The 18,139-nt window shown below is 38.9% G+C and overlaps 1 protein-coding gene across 9 annotated transcripts in view; it reads right to left on the bottom strand.

The window, feature by feature from the left end:
- Nucleotides 1–4,080: 4,080 nt before the first annotated feature.
- ARHGEF3 (Rho guanine nucleotide exchange factor 3) overlaps nt 4,081–18,139 on the bottom strand; it is a 112,058-nt gene continuing 97,999 nt past the window's right edge. For all 9 annotated transcript variants that reach the window (XM_064723892.1, XM_064723895.1, XM_064723889.1 and 6 more), the window contains 9 exons: nt 17,991–18,098; nt 12,649–12,819; nt 10,844–10,906; nt 10,456–10,552; nt 10,278–10,354; nt 8,663–8,920; nt 8,326–8,496; nt 7,196–7,382; nt 4,081–6,248 (listed from right to left, as the gene is read on the bottom strand). In XM_064723892.1, the coding sequence (XP_064579962.1) occupies nt 5,932–6,248; nt 7,196–7,382; nt 8,326–8,496; nt 8,663–8,920; nt 10,278–10,354; nt 10,456–10,552; nt 10,844–10,906; nt 12,649–12,819; nt 17,991–18,098 (1,449 nt within the window). In that variant the 3' untranslated portion in view covers nt 4,081–5,931. The remainder of the gene's footprint in view (nt 6,249–7,195; nt 7,383–8,325; nt 8,497–8,662; nt 8,921–10,277; nt 10,355–10,455; nt 10,553–10,843; nt 10,907–12,648; nt 12,820–17,990; nt 18,099–18,139) is intronic.

Below are 18,139 nucleotides of genomic sequence, written 5' to 3'. Positions count from 1 at the left end.
GCCACAAATGAAGTGTTCATCATATGGATAAATGAGGATTGTCTCCCTGGGAATCTGATGTCCCACCTCTCTGTGAGGATTCAGTGCTGGTGAAGTGAATATTACAGATGTGCTGATCTGTGATCGAAATTATTTTGCTGTGGTTTACGTTGTTTAAATAGAATTTCCATATACAAGAAAAAAATGGAAATAGCAATCTGGTCCAATTTAAGGCTGTGTTGATCCATTATACATCTCCAATCATGTCAGATTGCTTTGTCAATTTTGAATTGGCAGAGCTGTTAAAATCACTTTCAGACTGTGCATGTCTTCAGTACACAAGCAGTTCAGTTGATTGGTGTTTGGACCCTACAATCTCTGAAATCCTGCTTATTTACCAAGCAGCACGCAAAGTTTTCCTCATCACTTGCTTTAGCAAGATATATCATTGCAGATGTACAGAATTAATTTTCTGTATTAATTAACCTAAGTCCGGGAGAGATGATCACAAAAATTACCCAGTACTAATTGATAAATGCTCCAGCAATTCCAGATCACTGCACCACACTGTGCATCTTAAATCCCAATAGATATCAAACAGGTGCAGTTCACAAAACAGCAAAAAACCACCACAGGAAGAGGTTACTTAAATACTCTGAAGTGAAAAAAGAGGTTATAAAATCTGTCACTTATTCTCTCTCTAGTTCTGGTTTCTGTGGTTTTTGATACTTGCCAAGCATTCCACCATGACTCCAGGGCTTGCACCAAGTGGTTTTCCACCCCAGTACAAAGATCCCTTTGATTCTGAAATCAGATGTTTTAACACATTAGTAATACAGATTTAGATCAGATTAAGAGCCACAAAGTAAGACAGAAGGGAGGGTTGCATGCTCAAGGAGCAAACTTGGGTGCTTCCTCCAGACATTACTTCAGAATCCTTTTATAAATGCAAATTTAAGAATTTGAATACTAAATTAGGAATTTGAAATTAATCAATCTGAGAATATCATTACAATTTAAATAACCACAAATTACTATTTTACTTTCCCTTACTAGTGTAATGATGCAAAATACATCTAATTTCTCCAAATTTAGTGTGCCAACTAAATTTCAGGTTCCGGGAGATCAAGGATAGAAGAACTGTGTAATTAATCTTTCTTCCTAGACCATGCAAAGAGAAGAATCTTTGGAAAACTCAGAAACAAAACCTAATTTACACACTTGGAAAGAGCTTTAGTATTATTTACCAGCCATAGAGAAAATATGATATGATATTTAAAATGAGACTAAATGGAGCAGTAGTTGACCTGGCTCTGTAAAATCAGGAATTAGTAGCAGAAATTCACCTAGGGGTTTTTTTTCCTAACAAATATGTGACCCTCAGATAAAAGACTGAGAATATCTACTTGTATTTTTGTAATACTTTCATTTTATTATTAAAATATGTCATATCTTAAAATATTTAAAATTTCCTGTAATCAAATCAGCTGTGAAACTACATTATTTCCAAGAGATGGCAGCACCAACCTGTAAAACACATATTTTAAAATCAGCATTCATTAATAAGCATTAAACATAGAAGAGCTGCCCATTCTGGATCTGAAATCCCCTTTTAAAAGGAAACAAATCATCTTCCATGTGTGTGGAACTTGGTTTCAGACTCTGTTAGATCCTGGGAATCAAGATTTGCCTAAGTGCCAGGCAGTGTCACCATAAAACCTCATTTTTATCAAAAAGTGCAATCCATCAATCTGCTGTCTGAAAGCTCTGATACAGCTTTCAAATTCTGGAAATTCTGTGAAACTTGAAGCAACCTGGTTCCCACTGTCACAGAAGCATTCCAAAGGGAGAAGCCCTGGTTCAGGTGGGTCATGCTAAGCAGGAAAAATACTTTTTGTACCTGTGAAATACAAAGCTGTGTTCTGTGTCAGGTACATACAAGGCAACGTTGTGTATTTGTGATTGTAAAATGTGTGTACCATGGGACAGTTATAAAGACAAATTCTAATAATAACTGAGGAAAGTAAATCATGGAAGAAGGCCTTTGAACCTATCCTTTGTTTGCAATTAACCTTTATAAGTCTTAAGTTGATTTAGGAGTATTTGAATTGTTTTTAGACAGGAACTTTCTGCTTGTAGCTAAGCCTTAGAGTTTTTCAATAATAACCTTTTGAAGTATAATTTTAGAATATTGCTTGTAGTAAGAATCTTTGAAACTATAGCTTTAGAATATATAAAAAGGAAACGTGCTTATCTCACACTTTAACAAAGTGAAAAGCAGCTTGAGAAACGAAGAGGAACATCAACTCAAGGATTTATAGTTTCGACCAAGGGAAGCTGGACATCACTGTTATGAGATTTATAGTCCTTGCAATTAAAAGGTGGACACACATCTGGAATCTAGACCTCCCCAGATGGGAAACTTCTTCCTTCTTTTGGAAACCAGACCTCACCATCTGGGGATACTCCTTTCTGGGATACATCCTGAGAAAAAATAAATCACAATAGGTATAGAATCGTGACGTAAAAAATTGGAATAGAAACTGCTGATGAGTAAAAATTTGGAATAGAAACTGTTGAGAAAGCTGATGAGTACCCCTATAAATACCTGTAAGTTCAACTATTGGTGTGCAGTTGGAGGGAAAACTTCCCCCACTGTACCCAGTGCTGTATTGCTCATACTTTACCATATTAATTAATAAATTGATTGCTGCTTGAATATTGGCCTAGTCAAGCTTCTCATTTATAACATACCCTGCAATTTTGGCCCTATCCTTACCCAGATTCCAGCAACTGTTCTTGGCACTGAGCTTCACAGATCTCAAACTTACAGTACCTGGTGTGTCATTACAGACCTTGGTGTTCCCGTCGTCATCCTGGCTTTGTTCTTTTCAGTGCTGCAGAGCAAATCTAGGGAAACAAAGGCCACAGACAGTTCAGTTTTGTGTTGCAGTCTCAGAGGACCCACACAGTTCACAGAGTCCCAAGGCCATTCTCTTTGCTTACCTTTCCTTCTCAGTCAAAACAATTTCTGCTTTTACCTTATTGCTTCTGGTCCATCAGGTCTTTCATAAGCTACAGCTACACTGACTCCTCATCAGGAGCAGAAGAGCACACAGATTTGCCACAAAGGGATGATCTGCCCCCTCAGACCACTGACATGCTGCCCTTGGGAGCAGGCCAGCTCATACTCACCCTTTGACCCGAGTGGGAGATGCAGAGTGCTCGTGCCTCAGGTTTAGAGGTGTCTGCATCCCTCTCCTCATGGTGATCCTGGAAGCACTTGACACCTCAGGCTTGTCCCTCACTGCCTCTTCCCTCTTCACTGCTGCAGCCTCACACTCCCCTCTGGACACCACAATTACTGACAATCATGAACATATTTATGTACATGATTCTTCCTCTTCACACTCATAATTTTACATTCTACCCATACTTTTTGGTACATTTTATTGTCCAAGCCCACCCCTCCACCATCATCCTCCTGCCACAATCAAAAGTCATCCTTTCAAAAGCAGTGGCATTTTAAAAGTGCTAGAATTAAAACAAGCTTACCAAATCCAGCATGATATCAGTATTCTTAAACTGGAAAGCTTAATCCTTAGGATGATTTGAAGAGAAAAACCCAACATCATTAGGATTAGATCAATCAGTAGCTAAATGCAGGTCAACTACAAAGCACAACCAAAACACTCCAGAATGCTGAACAGTGAGTGAGTGGCTAAATTATAATAAACAAATGTAAAATAATCTTCGGAGATTCCGTGGCTGGTTGGAATAGCCCAAAATTAATAATTTCAATTATTAATTGTGACCCACAAGGAATTATGAGAGAAAAATTGATGACAGGACAGTACATTTTTGTTCCACCTGCTTACTAAATTAATTATGCCATACAGAACCTTGGGGAATGTGGTGAATTGAGTGTAGTGACTTGTTTCTGTTACTACTGTGCATTTAGCAAAGTAGATCCAAATATGAACCACTTTATCAGAAACAAAATACAAGCTTTGGTCAATTACATTAAAGCCTCACTGCATGTAGCACTGGAATCTTTTTGTAGTCTTCTTCCAAAACCAACCAAACCAAAAAAAATCAAAATGGTTTAATGTAATTTATTTGAAATGCTTCCAGAAAAGTTTAAGGCCATTAATAAAAAAAGTCAAAACACACATTCATTCTTTCTTCTCTACCTGAACACTTCACATGTTTTTGTTCTTTTTCAACATTTTTGCTTGACAACTTCCCTATGACTTTTCTTTTGCAGATTTTTCCTTTCATCTTCACTCATTCAGCTCTAAAAATGAAGCAGTTGAAATAAATTACAAAGCCTGAAACAGAAAAGAAATTTGATTTTTTTTAAAAACTATAAATACAGAAATATGTTCTATAGGGTAAAAATGCCATTTTTTAAAAAATAAAAATACCTTGCTTTATATTGTTTATCATTTGTCACACTGATTTCTGTAATGCACATCAGCATATATATATGTAAGATAACTAGTAAATTTTATGTAAACTTGTAGAACACAAGAAAAAATATTTTTGGCAATAACTTAGCAGTTTTTCTACTTTTGTTGTTACAAGTACTTTGCACAAGTTATCTTGTGTAATACCAAGAATCATTTAAAATTTGTAATATATCATTTTCATAGCTTGCCATACAGCACTGGCATTATTTCTTAGAGTAAGAAATAAAATACTACCCAGGGATTCCTGAAAAATAACAGGATGATCACTATGTGTTTTAGACTGCATTTAAGTGACTCATCTGCTTCTCATCATAATGAGTAGGTTAAATCAGCCACCAGAAAACACAGTAACATTTCCAATTACAGTATGAAATGAAATGCAACAAAAACTTTTAAAACAAAACTTGAGGAAAGTAAAAAGGATGTAATACATCCTGAAGGACAAAAAATTCCCTTTTTGTTTAAACTCTCTCTACATAATCCCACAGGGTATATATGTAGAGCACCATTTGTATAAAATCATCACTTAGTTTTAAAAACCAACTACATGTAATTGTAAACAGACATTTACAGGAAATTAAATGTTTTAACATTAGTGGTGCTTAAAACCAACAGTGGAGGTCAGTGGAGTGCAAAATGCTGAAGAGGGCCTATTCACAAGCAAAGCTCCTTTCCATTCTTATTCTGTTTGGGATAAGAGATATATATATGGCACTGAAAGCAAATTACCAGCTTATTTACAAACATCCAGTATTCTCAGCATTTCATTTAATTCAGTGCTAGCTGTAAAGGTTTGGTTGTGGTTTTTTCAGTTGATTATTTTTAGCATTACATTCTTTGAAAAAGAAACCATTTTATTCTGCTGACCATTTGAAATGTCCAGATTTTACTAAGTTTGGCTGCTGAATCTTAGGACAGTGCTTCATTTTGAAAAAAATCCCTAAAGAGTCCCTGGTTTCACGGCCTGCTGTTTGTAGTTCTTGCTGATTTAATACCACAGGAGTTTGGACAGCTTATTGCAAGATAGTTTTCTTTCTTGTTCCAAGAAACTGCTTTTTCTTTCCATACCTTTAAGAAAACTTATTATCTTGAAATTCTATATAAAGAACACATCTTCAGCTGCCACTTTAAAGGGCAAATTAAATACTTAAAAATTAGGGAAAGGTTATTTATGTAATGCATATATAAACAGTAGTTTAGAGATTCTGTTTACAGCAGGACATTGAGAATAACTGGTCAAGTACCTCTTTCATCCACCTTGGGTGTTTATGGAACATAATCACAGGACATGAGTTGCAAGAGATTCCAGCTTATACAGATGGGCAGTTACAGTACGACACTCACAGGTACAAATACAAGAACTGCATTGACATTGTCACAAAAAATATTCTAAAAGTGCTTCTCCGAATGGTTCCACGTATGGAATGCAAATACTGTACGGGTAAGAGACAGACGTTCTTCCAGGAGCGGTAAGTTTTTGTCAGACATTGGTTTCTATTTGCTTTTGGCTGTCCCAGGAGTTGGTGTGCTCCATGCGCTCGCAGTCGGCGCCGAGCTCGCTGGTGTCCATGCTGCAGTCCGACTCGCAGTCCGACTGCTCCATGCGCTCCGGGGCCTCTGCCCGCGGGCACCCCGGGAGCCGCGCCCCCGCCGTGCCCGCCGTGCCCGCCGCCGCCTTCTCCTTGGCCTGCCGGATGCAGTTCAGCCACTGCTGCTTGTTGAACGAGTCATTGGCCTGGAGAGAGTGAGTCTGGCTTTGGGATCCATTCTTGAAGCTGACTCGAAAGAAGTTCTTGACTGAAAGAAACAAGATATATCAAACCCCTGAATGCTTTGGCTGAATGGATTTTATAATCGAAGAATATGCTTAAGTAACAAAATCTGCACAATCTTTGCCTTAAGATCAGACAAGACTATGTGGGACCAGAGAAAAGAGTCTGGGTATCCTCTTGTCTCTGAGAGAAGACCACAGAACACTACAAGCACTTCTAGTAACTTCATATTGCTGGATTACATAATTTTGTTTCTGCCATGCATGAGCTATCCATAAAGCTTAAAGTAAATCAGCAAGATTAAGGCTTCTCCCACACTTTAATGCCTCTCCTCCTACCTTCCTTCTCCTCTCCTTTCCACAACCTTCACTGAATGCAGCATCCTTGTGCCAGCCAAAGACTGCCTCATCTCTTCCTTTCACTTCACTAACAGAGTGGATACATACAAAAAAACCCTTGAAGTTTTGACCAGATGAGATTTAAAGGACCCTTGTAATGGAAAAAGCATCTTCATAATGTACTTAACTGGAAGAGCATAAACATGAATAGCTGCAGTCTTGACCCTGAGTACTACAGTATCTGCCAGCTTCAAGAGTTATTGAATAGCAATCAGTGTCTCCAGTACAAGGAAAGGCAAAACAGCTCAAGATTTCAAAATACATTTGCTTATAACTTCACCTTGCAAAGTTTGCAAAACCGCAAAGCTTTGCAGTTTTGCCACTACAGTCTGTATGTTCTCCCATCTCAATTCAGTACAGGAGCAGGCGTGTGGAGAGATTCTATTATCAACATAGCAAGCTTTGAATAACGATTGAAAAGAAACAACTTAGAATGCAATAAACTAATCTGAAACAAAACTCAATCTGTTGGATGGGGATAACGTTAATTGTAGAGAGACTACTCCTATGCCCCATTGGCTGTATCCCCAGTTGTGATGAGCCCCATGAGCAAACAGCAGCAGCTGCCCCGTACTTCTCTCGTTGTTGCTGAAGGCCCCGCGCAGGGAGCCGCCCAGGCGCACCTCCCCGTCCTGCAGGTCCTCCAGCAGCAGCTCCCGCACGGGGATGGGCTGCCGGTACAGCTGGTAGCACAGCTGCTCGTTGTGCGTCACAGCCCGAGTGATCACCAGCACCTCCTCGAACAGGAACACGTGCAGCTTCTGCCAAAGAGTCACAGGCAATACCGTTATTCCTTTCTTGAAACATCATTAAACCAAATGCAACAAGTAAAGTTCGCCAGAAAGATGAAAATTGCCCATTTCTTCCTGGTAGTTTGGTACTGAGCTACCTGCCTGACCTTCATCAGGTGAGCCAGGAACAGCACCTGTTCCACCTTTCCCTCTCAGCTGTGGGTGAAATGGGACCCTCCCACTGTGTGCAGAACCATGCTACACAGAAGCAGCTCCAGAGCTCCAAAAATGCACTGCTTACTGTGTTACTTCCTAAAATAAATTTTCCAAAAGTTTTATCTGCTTCCATTAGTGTCAGTAAAGAAAAAAGATCTTTTTTCATTGTTTGTCCATTCAAAAGTTCTCTTTAACATTGAGGGGAAAAAAGCTAGAAAAGACTGAGTTCTCTTCTACTAATACAATTTTTTTCCCCTTTTTAACTGAAAGCTCAGTTTGTGAAACTTAACAGTAGTGCAGTGTCCCAAAGACTGGAATCAAAGTACTAAATTTAGTCAATAAATTAACCTTGATCTCAACAAAGAATCAAGTAAAGCATTTTGAATAACCACAGCCTTTGACAAGTGTAAAGTCTGCTGGCACATTTTGTGTGTTCTTTACAGACATTAATATCACATCTCTGAGACCAGATATTTGGTGCTTTTCCCTGCAAGTATTGAAATTGATCAGATTTACCATTTATCCAGGATATTGCTAGGCTCCATAAGAGACAGAGATATAATAATCTTGTTACCTCCCTATACAGATACTTAATTACTAACAAAAAAGATTAGTGTTATATATAATAATGAATCTTTTTCAACTTCCTATATATTAGAGAATTATGTTCATGTGCACTCACAGCTCATTTAGCTGTTGTGCAAAATGAAAATATCTTTAAAGTTATTTATACGAATAATAAATCGGTGGTCCTTACCACTCCCCTGTTGTTCTTCAGTTCCCCATGACAACACACAGCACGTGAATTATCAATCAATGAATCCCTTTGGCCTTCTTCAAGATAAATAAGTCTCTCTTTGTAATACCGGCATTCAGATTCACCAGTCTTTATGTTGATTTCAGCCACAATGCCCTGAATTATATTTATCTGCAGAAACACAATGAAAACACATGAATTTTAATTACACATCCAATATTCAGCTGTTCATATAAACATTTGTGGTTTTTAATATTTTATATAGTTTCCCTTAATTCGCTGATAAGCTAGAACTGCTATAATCTCCTAAAAACCCCCAAACCCAGCAGTAACTCACAGCTTCTTCCAGATGCTGTTGATCTGGATGATCATTTGGTGTGTGTCTTAAGATTTCTCTGAGCAGCAGAGGGTATTTCACCAAGCGGCTCCTGGGGATGTCAAGGAAGTTCCAGAGGTCCAGTTTGCGGCTGAAGGGAGACTCCAGGCAGCGCTGCAGGAAATCCTGCACCCTGTGGTCTTGTTTCTTGTGGTCCAATAAAGCTTTGGCTGCTACTTGATTGCTGCAGTAGCTGTCATAGGAGTTCAGGCATGGCAGCTGAGGAAAGAATAAATTACTCTGTAGCTGAAGCAAAGCACAATTTGCTGCACTGAAAGGTTCAGGTGATTCAGGACATCAGAATTCCTGCTGAGACTCCTTTAGCTGGAGATTTATCCACAGGTTATTGATGTCATGTTTCCAACAAATGTAACCTTTACAAGGGTCCTCAGGGCACCTTGTTCAAAATTTAAGTAATTTAGAAGGACTTGCTCATCACTCAGATCCTACAGATCTCTGTTACTATTGCAAAGCATTAAAATATAAATTACTTAAGACTGAGCACTATTTAGTGCAGACAAAACTAGAACACAAAAGCCTGGCTTTAATTATGAATGGAAATAAAAGCCTAGGAATGAGTACTCCCAAACCAGGCCTTTTTCAGATCAGCAAATTTCTACAATCAAACTTCTATATTGTCCACAGGAACCTTGACCAAACCAAGATGACAAAACTGTGTGTATATATATATATATCTAAAAAAAACCCTTGAGTGTTGATTAGAGCAGTATTTGCACTTACAATACCTGCTGTATTAACACCCAAAAGCACAAAATCTTTTAAAAAAGGAAATTACACTTGAATATATTTGAATCAAGAGAAGTTCACTGATGTTCAACACACATCAGAAAACATATTTTAAGTTACATAATGCAAAGAAGATTATTTTGACATTTACAAATTATTTATCATTAACTATTTGCATTATATATATTATATAATGCGTCCCTTGTTGCCCATAGGCCACACTTTCACATAGAGCTGCTAAATGTCATTACTTAATTCCATAAAATTTCCAGCCTTTTTTTCCCTGCTAAATTTCATTACTTACATTTACTTAAAAGCATACTTCTCACATATCTAAAACCAAAAGTAACTCTTTCTGATAGCAATGAACAATTTTATCAACAAAACTACCAAAAGCTATTTTCCGTATTTATGCTGTTGGATGCTAGTGAACATGAACCTATCCACTTTATCTTTTATGAGGCAGCAATATCTCTCTTGTATCCCTGTTTGACTTTCCAAGGAAACCAGAACAGAAACAGGAGCAGATTCTCAAAGGACCTACATAAGAAAAACTCCAGTCTGACTCTTGATTTTTATTTAAAGTATATTACATAGTGCTCAACTCCAGAACAGCAAAATCTTTAAAACCAATATCCCAGTCTAATTCTTTCCATGGAAAATCCCGGAAAAGAGAAAATATTCTATTGTGTCCCTAAATAGTTGCCTTAACTTTTAAAAGTATTTTGAGAATATCTTTTTGACACGTTATAGAAAGGAAATTGTCTGAGAAAAACTACATTACAGCTGCAGATTAAAGTCCCAAAATTGGTTATAAACTCTGCCTTACCCAACCCACGAGGATGTGGCCAACATGATCTGTTGATCCATCAGGTTTCCTGACTTCTTGGAGTCGCCTGAGAAGATCTGAGAGTGAATAGAAAAAAAGGAGAGAAACCTCACTTTAATAAACCTGACTTTAAATCTGTGTGCTATAATTATGCAGCCAAAGACTATGAGAGTTTTACCTTCATGCAGAGGAATTAGAGAGTCCAGTGTTCCAAAAATTTGGTTCAGCTCTTGCTCTGTCATTATGGAAAGCTTAAGCATTGGGTCATGATAAGCCTGAAAAGAAAAACAAACATTTGTGGTTTGTTGGTTGCAAAATTCATTATAGAATTTAGTGGTCTCTGTAAGTTTCCTAACCATCTATTAAATTATCAATTTCATATTTAAAAAAAAAAGGCAGTACACTTAAGTGTTTCAGAAAGAATGGGAAAATTGAAATACATTTTGGATTTTTTCCTCTTTTACTGTCTTAGCAATTATTAAAAAAAAAGATTGCTTTAAATGTGTTATGAACCAATTAGCACTCTTTGTTGTGGTTTGGTTTTTGGTTTTGTTTTTTAAACAGACCTTTTTTGCCAACTTCAGATCTTCTATCAGGTCTTCTTCTCCCTGGGAAAGTTCAAAGATAGCCTGTAAAAACAGACACAAACATTAGAAAGTATCTTTATTTAATCTATGCTCCACTTCCTGGGTTGATGTTATATTTTGAACAGCTGTCTTAACACCATGTAATAGCATTTCTCTGCTAAATCTACAGAAATAAAGTAAGGCTTTATTCCATAACTACAGAATCAAGTGCATTGTTTTTTAAATCAGTTATAGCAGAATGATCATTAAAAAATTACCTCAAATAGACAGATTTTTTTTCCCAAAGGGATGTGTTCCCAGATGTAGGGAATTACCTTCATTTTTGTGGTGTTTTGACTTTGACTTAGCCACTAATACAATTGCTTGCATAGGAGTTTGTTGTGTTCCATTTCAGCACAGGCAGTGGCAGAAGTTACAGGGGATTCTACCAAGTAGGAGACAGATCTTACTTAAAGCACTTCGTGGTACTGAGCACTTTTATTTTGGTACCAGTTCATTATTTTGTTACAAAGGCTGAGCTCTAGATTGCTGTTGGCTGATGTTAGTTCCTCTTAAAGCATATTTAAAACTTGAAAGCTGGCAGATTAAAAATAACACCACCCTAATTCACTGGTTAATCAAACCCCCATTGTTATTAACTTTTTACCTCCTTAATCTGGGGTACAGGAAGAGTTAAGGACATTTTGGGCTAGAATCCCTTGCTTTACAGTCAAAGCCTTCAACCAGTATAAGTCATGGAAGGCCATCCCCAGCTGGAGCAGATTCCTGGGGCTCAGGAACCCCCATTCCTGCCAGGTTTGCCCTAGTGCAGCTCATGGGCAGCAGGTCAGCTGGCCCAGCAAAGCACACAGGGTGGGAACAAACACACAGCACAACCCTCCTGCTAAACCTGCAGGGACACAGCTCACTTCTTTGGGTTGGAGCAAGGATCCTGGCTCCTGCTCCCACACAGCAGTGACTGCTACACACTGTGCAAACAGTTTCTACAGTTTAGCTTTTAGTAAGCTGCCTTTGAAGTCCTCAATTACAAATTTATTTCCTATGAATTCCTGTACAATGTTAAAATTTGCACAGGAAATGCTTGACACTATTGCTGTTTGATTTATGACTCAATCCCTGAAATATTCTCAAGGAGATTATTACAAGCTCTGTTGATACAGCTAGGAATTTCTTTAGAAAATAAAAATACCTTGATTCTGAAGGAGCTCTGTGTTGACTATAATAAGAACTATTCAGACTTTGTCTTGTCTGACACATTAAAACCCCGGTCATGCTTCTGTTTTGCTTTGGAAAGCACATGTTTGATCAGTGTGTCATCTGTCTAGCACTGGAACCTTCCTCAAATGTCTTTCCCAAAAGGGAAATGATGATGCATTTTTGTGTGTCTGTATCACCTGATGAACACCTGTTCCTGGCACAGCATGCTCACCTCACATTACCAGAACAACAAAATGAAACACCAAAATATCAGCCATGACTACAGCCAGTGTCAGACAGAACACGCACACACACGCAGCCAGCCACAAGACATCCCAGTGCCTTTGGTTTGTTAAGGAAATACAATGAGCTGGACTGAACAAAGAATACATTAATGTAATACAGCTTGGGTCATAAAGAGTAGAGGTGGAATTCTGCTTCTAGAGCAGGTGGTGGCACATTTGAATTGCAGGACATCTCCAAGTGCTGCCCCAATGCCTGTGAGCATTCCCGACTCTACGCTTCAAAGGCGACTTTTGAACGTGAAATTGATGGTTAAAAAAACATATCCATATCTATATCTGTACCTCTTGCCTCTTGATTTCCTTGGATGTAAGCATGTGATTGACACAGACATCGAAGGTCTCACTCCAGAGTTTGCTGTCCCTCCTCTTGGTGCTGGCAGGGGGCCCACTGCGGGACCAGGGCCGCGGGCTGAACAGCTCGGGGCGGCTCTCGCTGCGGAAGCTGATGGAGCGCTGCGGAGAGACACGGGGACAAGGGGCTGTGTCACACCAGCTTCGGGGCACACCCTCACCCTGCTCATTTCCAAGGCTCAGTACAACAAACAAATCTTCTCTGATCGGTTTTGCCTTTGAACTTCACAGCACATTTAGTACCAGGAATGCAAGAGACATTATCTCAATACATTCTCGTGGAAGGGCAGGGCCTCCATTCCTGCAGTGAATTCTGTCCGTGTCCTGTCCTCAACATGTAGAAATCTTCTGCAAAGCATTCCCACACAACAGGCACCAGGAGTGTAATACAGGGATAGTGCAGAATGGAGCAGCACACTAAACTGACAGAACTGATCAAATACAGAGTTTCAGTTCAGTGAAGAACCAGGAATTACTGGTACATTTCACTTCTGCTTCACCAAAAATTTGGAATTAATGCAAATGTTAGACACTCTACCACTGTGTACCAGCATCTCTGTAGCTACTATGTGGTCTGGTCCTAAACTTCAATAAAGCCAATTTCAATTTTAAGAGAGACTTGAGAGTTCTAATTGCCTGTAAACTCTTAGGAGGATTTCAGGCTAAGGATGGATACATTATGCTCTTACTATTCTATTTTGAAAAGGTTTCTTTTTTGCTTCATTAAAATGCAAGGCTTCTTTTTGAGGTCATACCTCTGAAATGCTTCAACTATCTCACATAGTTGAAATACTCCACATTTTTATTGTTATTTAAAACCTGCCTTACATAACAAAATCATCTTTCAATTGCCTTGGGTAAGAATATTTAAAACAACATAAATTCTCTCAATTTCCAGGTTGAAAGCAGCATACACAAAGGACAATATTTGAAATTCTTCTCTAAAGATAAGAGCCCATAAAATGCAAACAGAGCCTATAAATACTATGTTTTCCCCATATCAGAAGACATGATATAAATAAAAAACCTGTCCTTTAACAGAAGCCGTTCTGAATTGTACTTGGAATTGACAAAAACCTTAACAATGGACATACACCCCCCTCTTCCAAAACCTTGCAAGTCAGGTGCTAGTCTTCTTCCAGAGTTAAGAATATACAGAAACACATATGAAATTACATGCTTAATTTCACTTGTTAGAATGGGAAATCACGGAGCAAACTCAAATTAGGCAGTATTTTGGGAAAAGTGACCTTTCCCATGCACTGACAGAATGTTCCTCCCTGCTGCAGGAGAACACTCCATACAATCCTCCACAGCCCTAAACTGTCCTCGTTGGGCAGAAGGGGCACAGAGAGGCTAAAAGACTCAAAATGAAACCAAACTCCCCAAAATCCTGCTTGCTTGTTTGCTTAGCATCCTTGCTCCCTAGACACAATGAGTATATATTTAATTGATTTCTCTCATCCATCAGCCTTTTCATGAACCATACAAAGTGTACCTTGCTTAATAAGGGACACAGAACTGAGGTTAGTTATTAGTGGAATACAGCCCTAAACTGAAGTTCTACCAAAAAATTCCAAAAACAAGTTTGAAGATAGTCTGATGCTATCTTTGCTTTGTACTTGTCAAGAAGGAAAAATTCAAAAAAACCAAAATACTGCAGGAATGTCAAAAGAGCATTTCTACATCTCCAGTCTTTTTAAAATATTTTCTTATAAGGAAGTTTCTGGCTTCCTTAAAAAAACATGTCTCACACACTGTTTAAAAATTATGGCCTTGTGGGATGATTAAAATTTTCATATAATTCCAAAAACTAAAGAAGCAATGAGTTGGATAAAAATTTCCATAAATTCCACAAACTAAGAGTGGGATAACCATAACTTTCTTTGTAGTTTACATTTCTTTGGTCTTTGTTATAAGACTGTTTCTTGAAGAGTCTATGTGTTACCAATGTTAATCAATGCAATTAAGAACCCTTAATTAGAGCTGTAATAAAGCAAACTTCATATACTGGACAAAGGCCGCTACTGATCAAAGCTATGGCATTCAGAATTGATATTTTTAACTATTTTCTTCTTGAGGATTTTTAGAAATTTTTGGTGTCCTAAGACAATAAAAGTAATTTGGACCCCCTACTTAAATTCAAGACACACTGATTAAAATGGAAGTTGCAGAGAAGCCAGCCAGACTTCAATTTCTTTCTTCAGCATCAGCTGCAGCTCTTTTTCTGATCCTATTTTCTGCTTTAAGCCCAACAGCACAACTGTGAATAAAACCAGGCAGATCATCACAATCATTGGTGTAGCCTGATGGAGACTGGAAATACAGCTAAATAAACTGGATTGCCAGGTGGGTTAACAAGTGAGAATACCTGCTTGGCATTAGGTATCCTGCAGCTGCACAGAGTGCAGAAATGAAGCTAAACAGCATTTTATTGGCCAGCTGCTGTACACTGCCCTACATGACAGGAACACAATGACTACAAATAGTCAATAACAAACCAAACAAACAGAAAAAAAAACAAAAATGAAGGCCCTGAAAGAAAACCTCAAAGACTTCAAATATTTTTACTTGCAATCCTTATGAAAAAGTATTGAAAATAAGTGGAAAATTGGAATAAAGTGAAGTACACATAAAAAAATCAAATACTTCTATAATCAATAAAATATGCAAAATATGAAAAGCTGCCAAGAACATATCTTTAAAAAAACCTACACAAATCCCAGACAGAAATTTTTTTTCCTCTGCTCAAAGTCCATTAATGTCAAACGGAAGTCACGTGTACAGAGGTAAGGAAAATTATACACAATAAGTTTGTTTTTTTCTTCTTGTATATATCTTCCATTTAGAAGAATATCTAAGAAGGTTTATTTGAAATGCCATAAAGGAATCTCAGAATTTTTTAACTCATTTTACTGATGCTGTTGGAGTGGTCTTTTTAGATGGATGTTCTGTTGACTTTGTTTTGTTTTCTTCCAGGGGAAGAAGTTGTTTGTTCTGCATGTTGTGGTGATGACAGAAGTTTCCTTCATTTTACAGACACAGAACATCTAACAGCAATGCAGGAAAAAAACATGAGTTTGGACTGAAGTAACAATGAAAATACATAAAAGTTCACTCAGTAAGAAAAATCAACACTTTTTTCTTTTTTACAGGAAATCACATGATGAGAAGAAACCTATATTGTTCCCAAGACACAGTCACAGCTATGTCAAAGGATAATGAAGTGAAATAGCCATATGTACTTCCCAGAATGTTTCTAAGTAATTCCAAGTGGGACACCTGAGCACAAGGGCACAAGGTCAGCCTTTTTTGTTCCTGCTCTATAGCTGTTGAGAAAATCAGATAAGACATCAATTTACAGCTGGGACATCACCAGCAGGATCTGGAGAACACAGAAGCTGATTTCTTATCACAGGTCCTTCAAGCACATAGTTAGAGGGGCTGGTATAAATAACACCACTGTTTCATCTGCTAATTAAAATATATTCTTATGGGCAGTATGAACAGAGCAAAACAGAAATGCTTGCAACACTAGGACTTGCAACAAAGCTGTTATTTTCCCTCCTATTTTTGACAAAGTTTACCCTGAAACACATTAATATAGTTCTCATTTTGGGAAGCTGCTACTGCATACATGAAAGGATCGTTGTTTTGGTTAGTCTGACACAACTTTATTAAATACAATATTGCTCTGGGCACTGGACTGTGCAGTCCCAGAGGCTTTCACTGCAGAACAATAGCACAGGTACCTAAATGAGGCCAACAGCTGCCTAAGGCTGTGGAAAGGGAAGCACCCTGCTCAGCAGAGGTTTGGCCAAAAATTAAATCCTTTTCCACACTGCGCAGAACTGGAACTGATGTGGCCCTTCCAGAGCTGAGCCAGCTTCCCCTGGAGGCAGACTGGCAGACTCTGCAGGGGATTCAGGGAGCTCTGCTCCAGTCACGCAGACCTCACCTGCACCGAGCCAGGCAGGGCTGCAGACACTTGGCTGATCCTCCAACCCCGTGCAGAAATCTGCACTTTCAACATCACAGGAACCAAAGACAGGAAAACCAATGTCAAAAATCCCTGTAATATCAATTTTCTAGGTAATTACAACTACAGAAAAATTGAGTTCTTTCCCATGACTTTTTATTTCTCAATAGACACTGAAGTTTTATTTCTTTCCTCCTTAACAGGTAACTTCAGTAAAGCTCTAATTTAGGTAATTTTGATTAAGGAACATTTCGAACACATTCAAGTTCCTTTTACAGCTCCTCTCAAAGAAATTAAGCTTGTTAAATAATTATCTTTAGATCTTTGACATGCCTTTCTACATAAACTCTTTTAAAGAAGAAACAGTAGTTTTCTGGGCCAGACCCAGAGCAGTGCAATTAAGGGTTGAGCACCCCAATACTTTGCCATCTCTAGATCTGAAGGCACAAATGCTTTATAAACTAAGTTTCATTAATCTCCAAGTATCTACAATATTACATTCCTAATCTGTAACATAGAAACTGCATTTAAAATTTGTTAGACTTTTATTAATTTCCACCATCACCTTTGGAAAATGACTTGGAAATTTCCAATTATTCACTAACTCTTTTGTTTAGCTAAGGTCAAAATTCACTCTACAGGAGGAAATTTAGCAGTCCTACCTGACCAACTAAACCAAAAATAACACTTTCAAAGAAACCAACCAACATTAAGAAAAAGCATTATGGAATATTCTCTTCATCAAATTTTAAAAGCAACTGCAATCCTTTAGTAAACTATTTTTATATCCTACAGGTGCAATAGTTTTCTTCCTGGTAAGTGAAAAACATTAAAGAGAGAAGTGATTTTTTTGAGGTGAGAGTTTTAAGCTGAGTGACCTTGTGGTGGCAAGGTGCCCAAGCCTGTTTGGCACATACTGGTGTCCGTGTGCATCCCTGCTGCAGGAAGGAGCTGCAGCTGAGGGGGAGCACAGGAGCTGCAGCTGAGGGGGAGCAGCAGCAGGAGCTGCAGCTGAGGGGGAGCACAGGGGCTGCAGCTGAGGGGGAGCACAGGGGCTGCAGCTGAGGGGGAGCACAGGGGCTGCAGCTGAGGGGGAGCACAGGGGCTGCAGCTGAGGGGGAGCAGCAGCAGCTGAGGGGGAGCACAGGAGCTGCAGCTGAGGGAGCACAGGAGCTGCAGCTGAGGGGGAGCAGCAGCAGCAGCTGAGGGGGAGCAGCAGCAGCAGCAGCTGAGGGGGAGCACAGGGGCTGCAGCTGAGGGGGAGCACAGCAGCATCAGGAGGCGCTGCCCTTACCTGCAGGCTCTGGCTGAAGCGCTTCAGCGGAGTGGCTCGCACAGGGGGGATGAGGCTGGCCAGGGATGTGACTCTGGAAAGAGGCTTGACCCGTTTGTTACTGGGCTCCTGCAGCACAGGAGGAAGGAAAGGAAAAAAAGTCAGCAGAG

This window comes from Zonotrichia leucophrys, chromosome 12, assembly GCF_028769735.1.
Source record: "Zonotrichia leucophrys gambelii isolate GWCS_2022_RI chromosome 12, RI_Zleu_2.0, whole genome shotgun sequence".
In the NCBI taxonomy this organism is placed as follows: domain Eukaryota; kingdom Metazoa; phylum Chordata; class Aves; order Passeriformes; family Passerellidae; genus Zonotrichia; species Zonotrichia leucophrys.
This window is presented reverse-complemented; position numbering and strand designations above follow the sequence as displayed.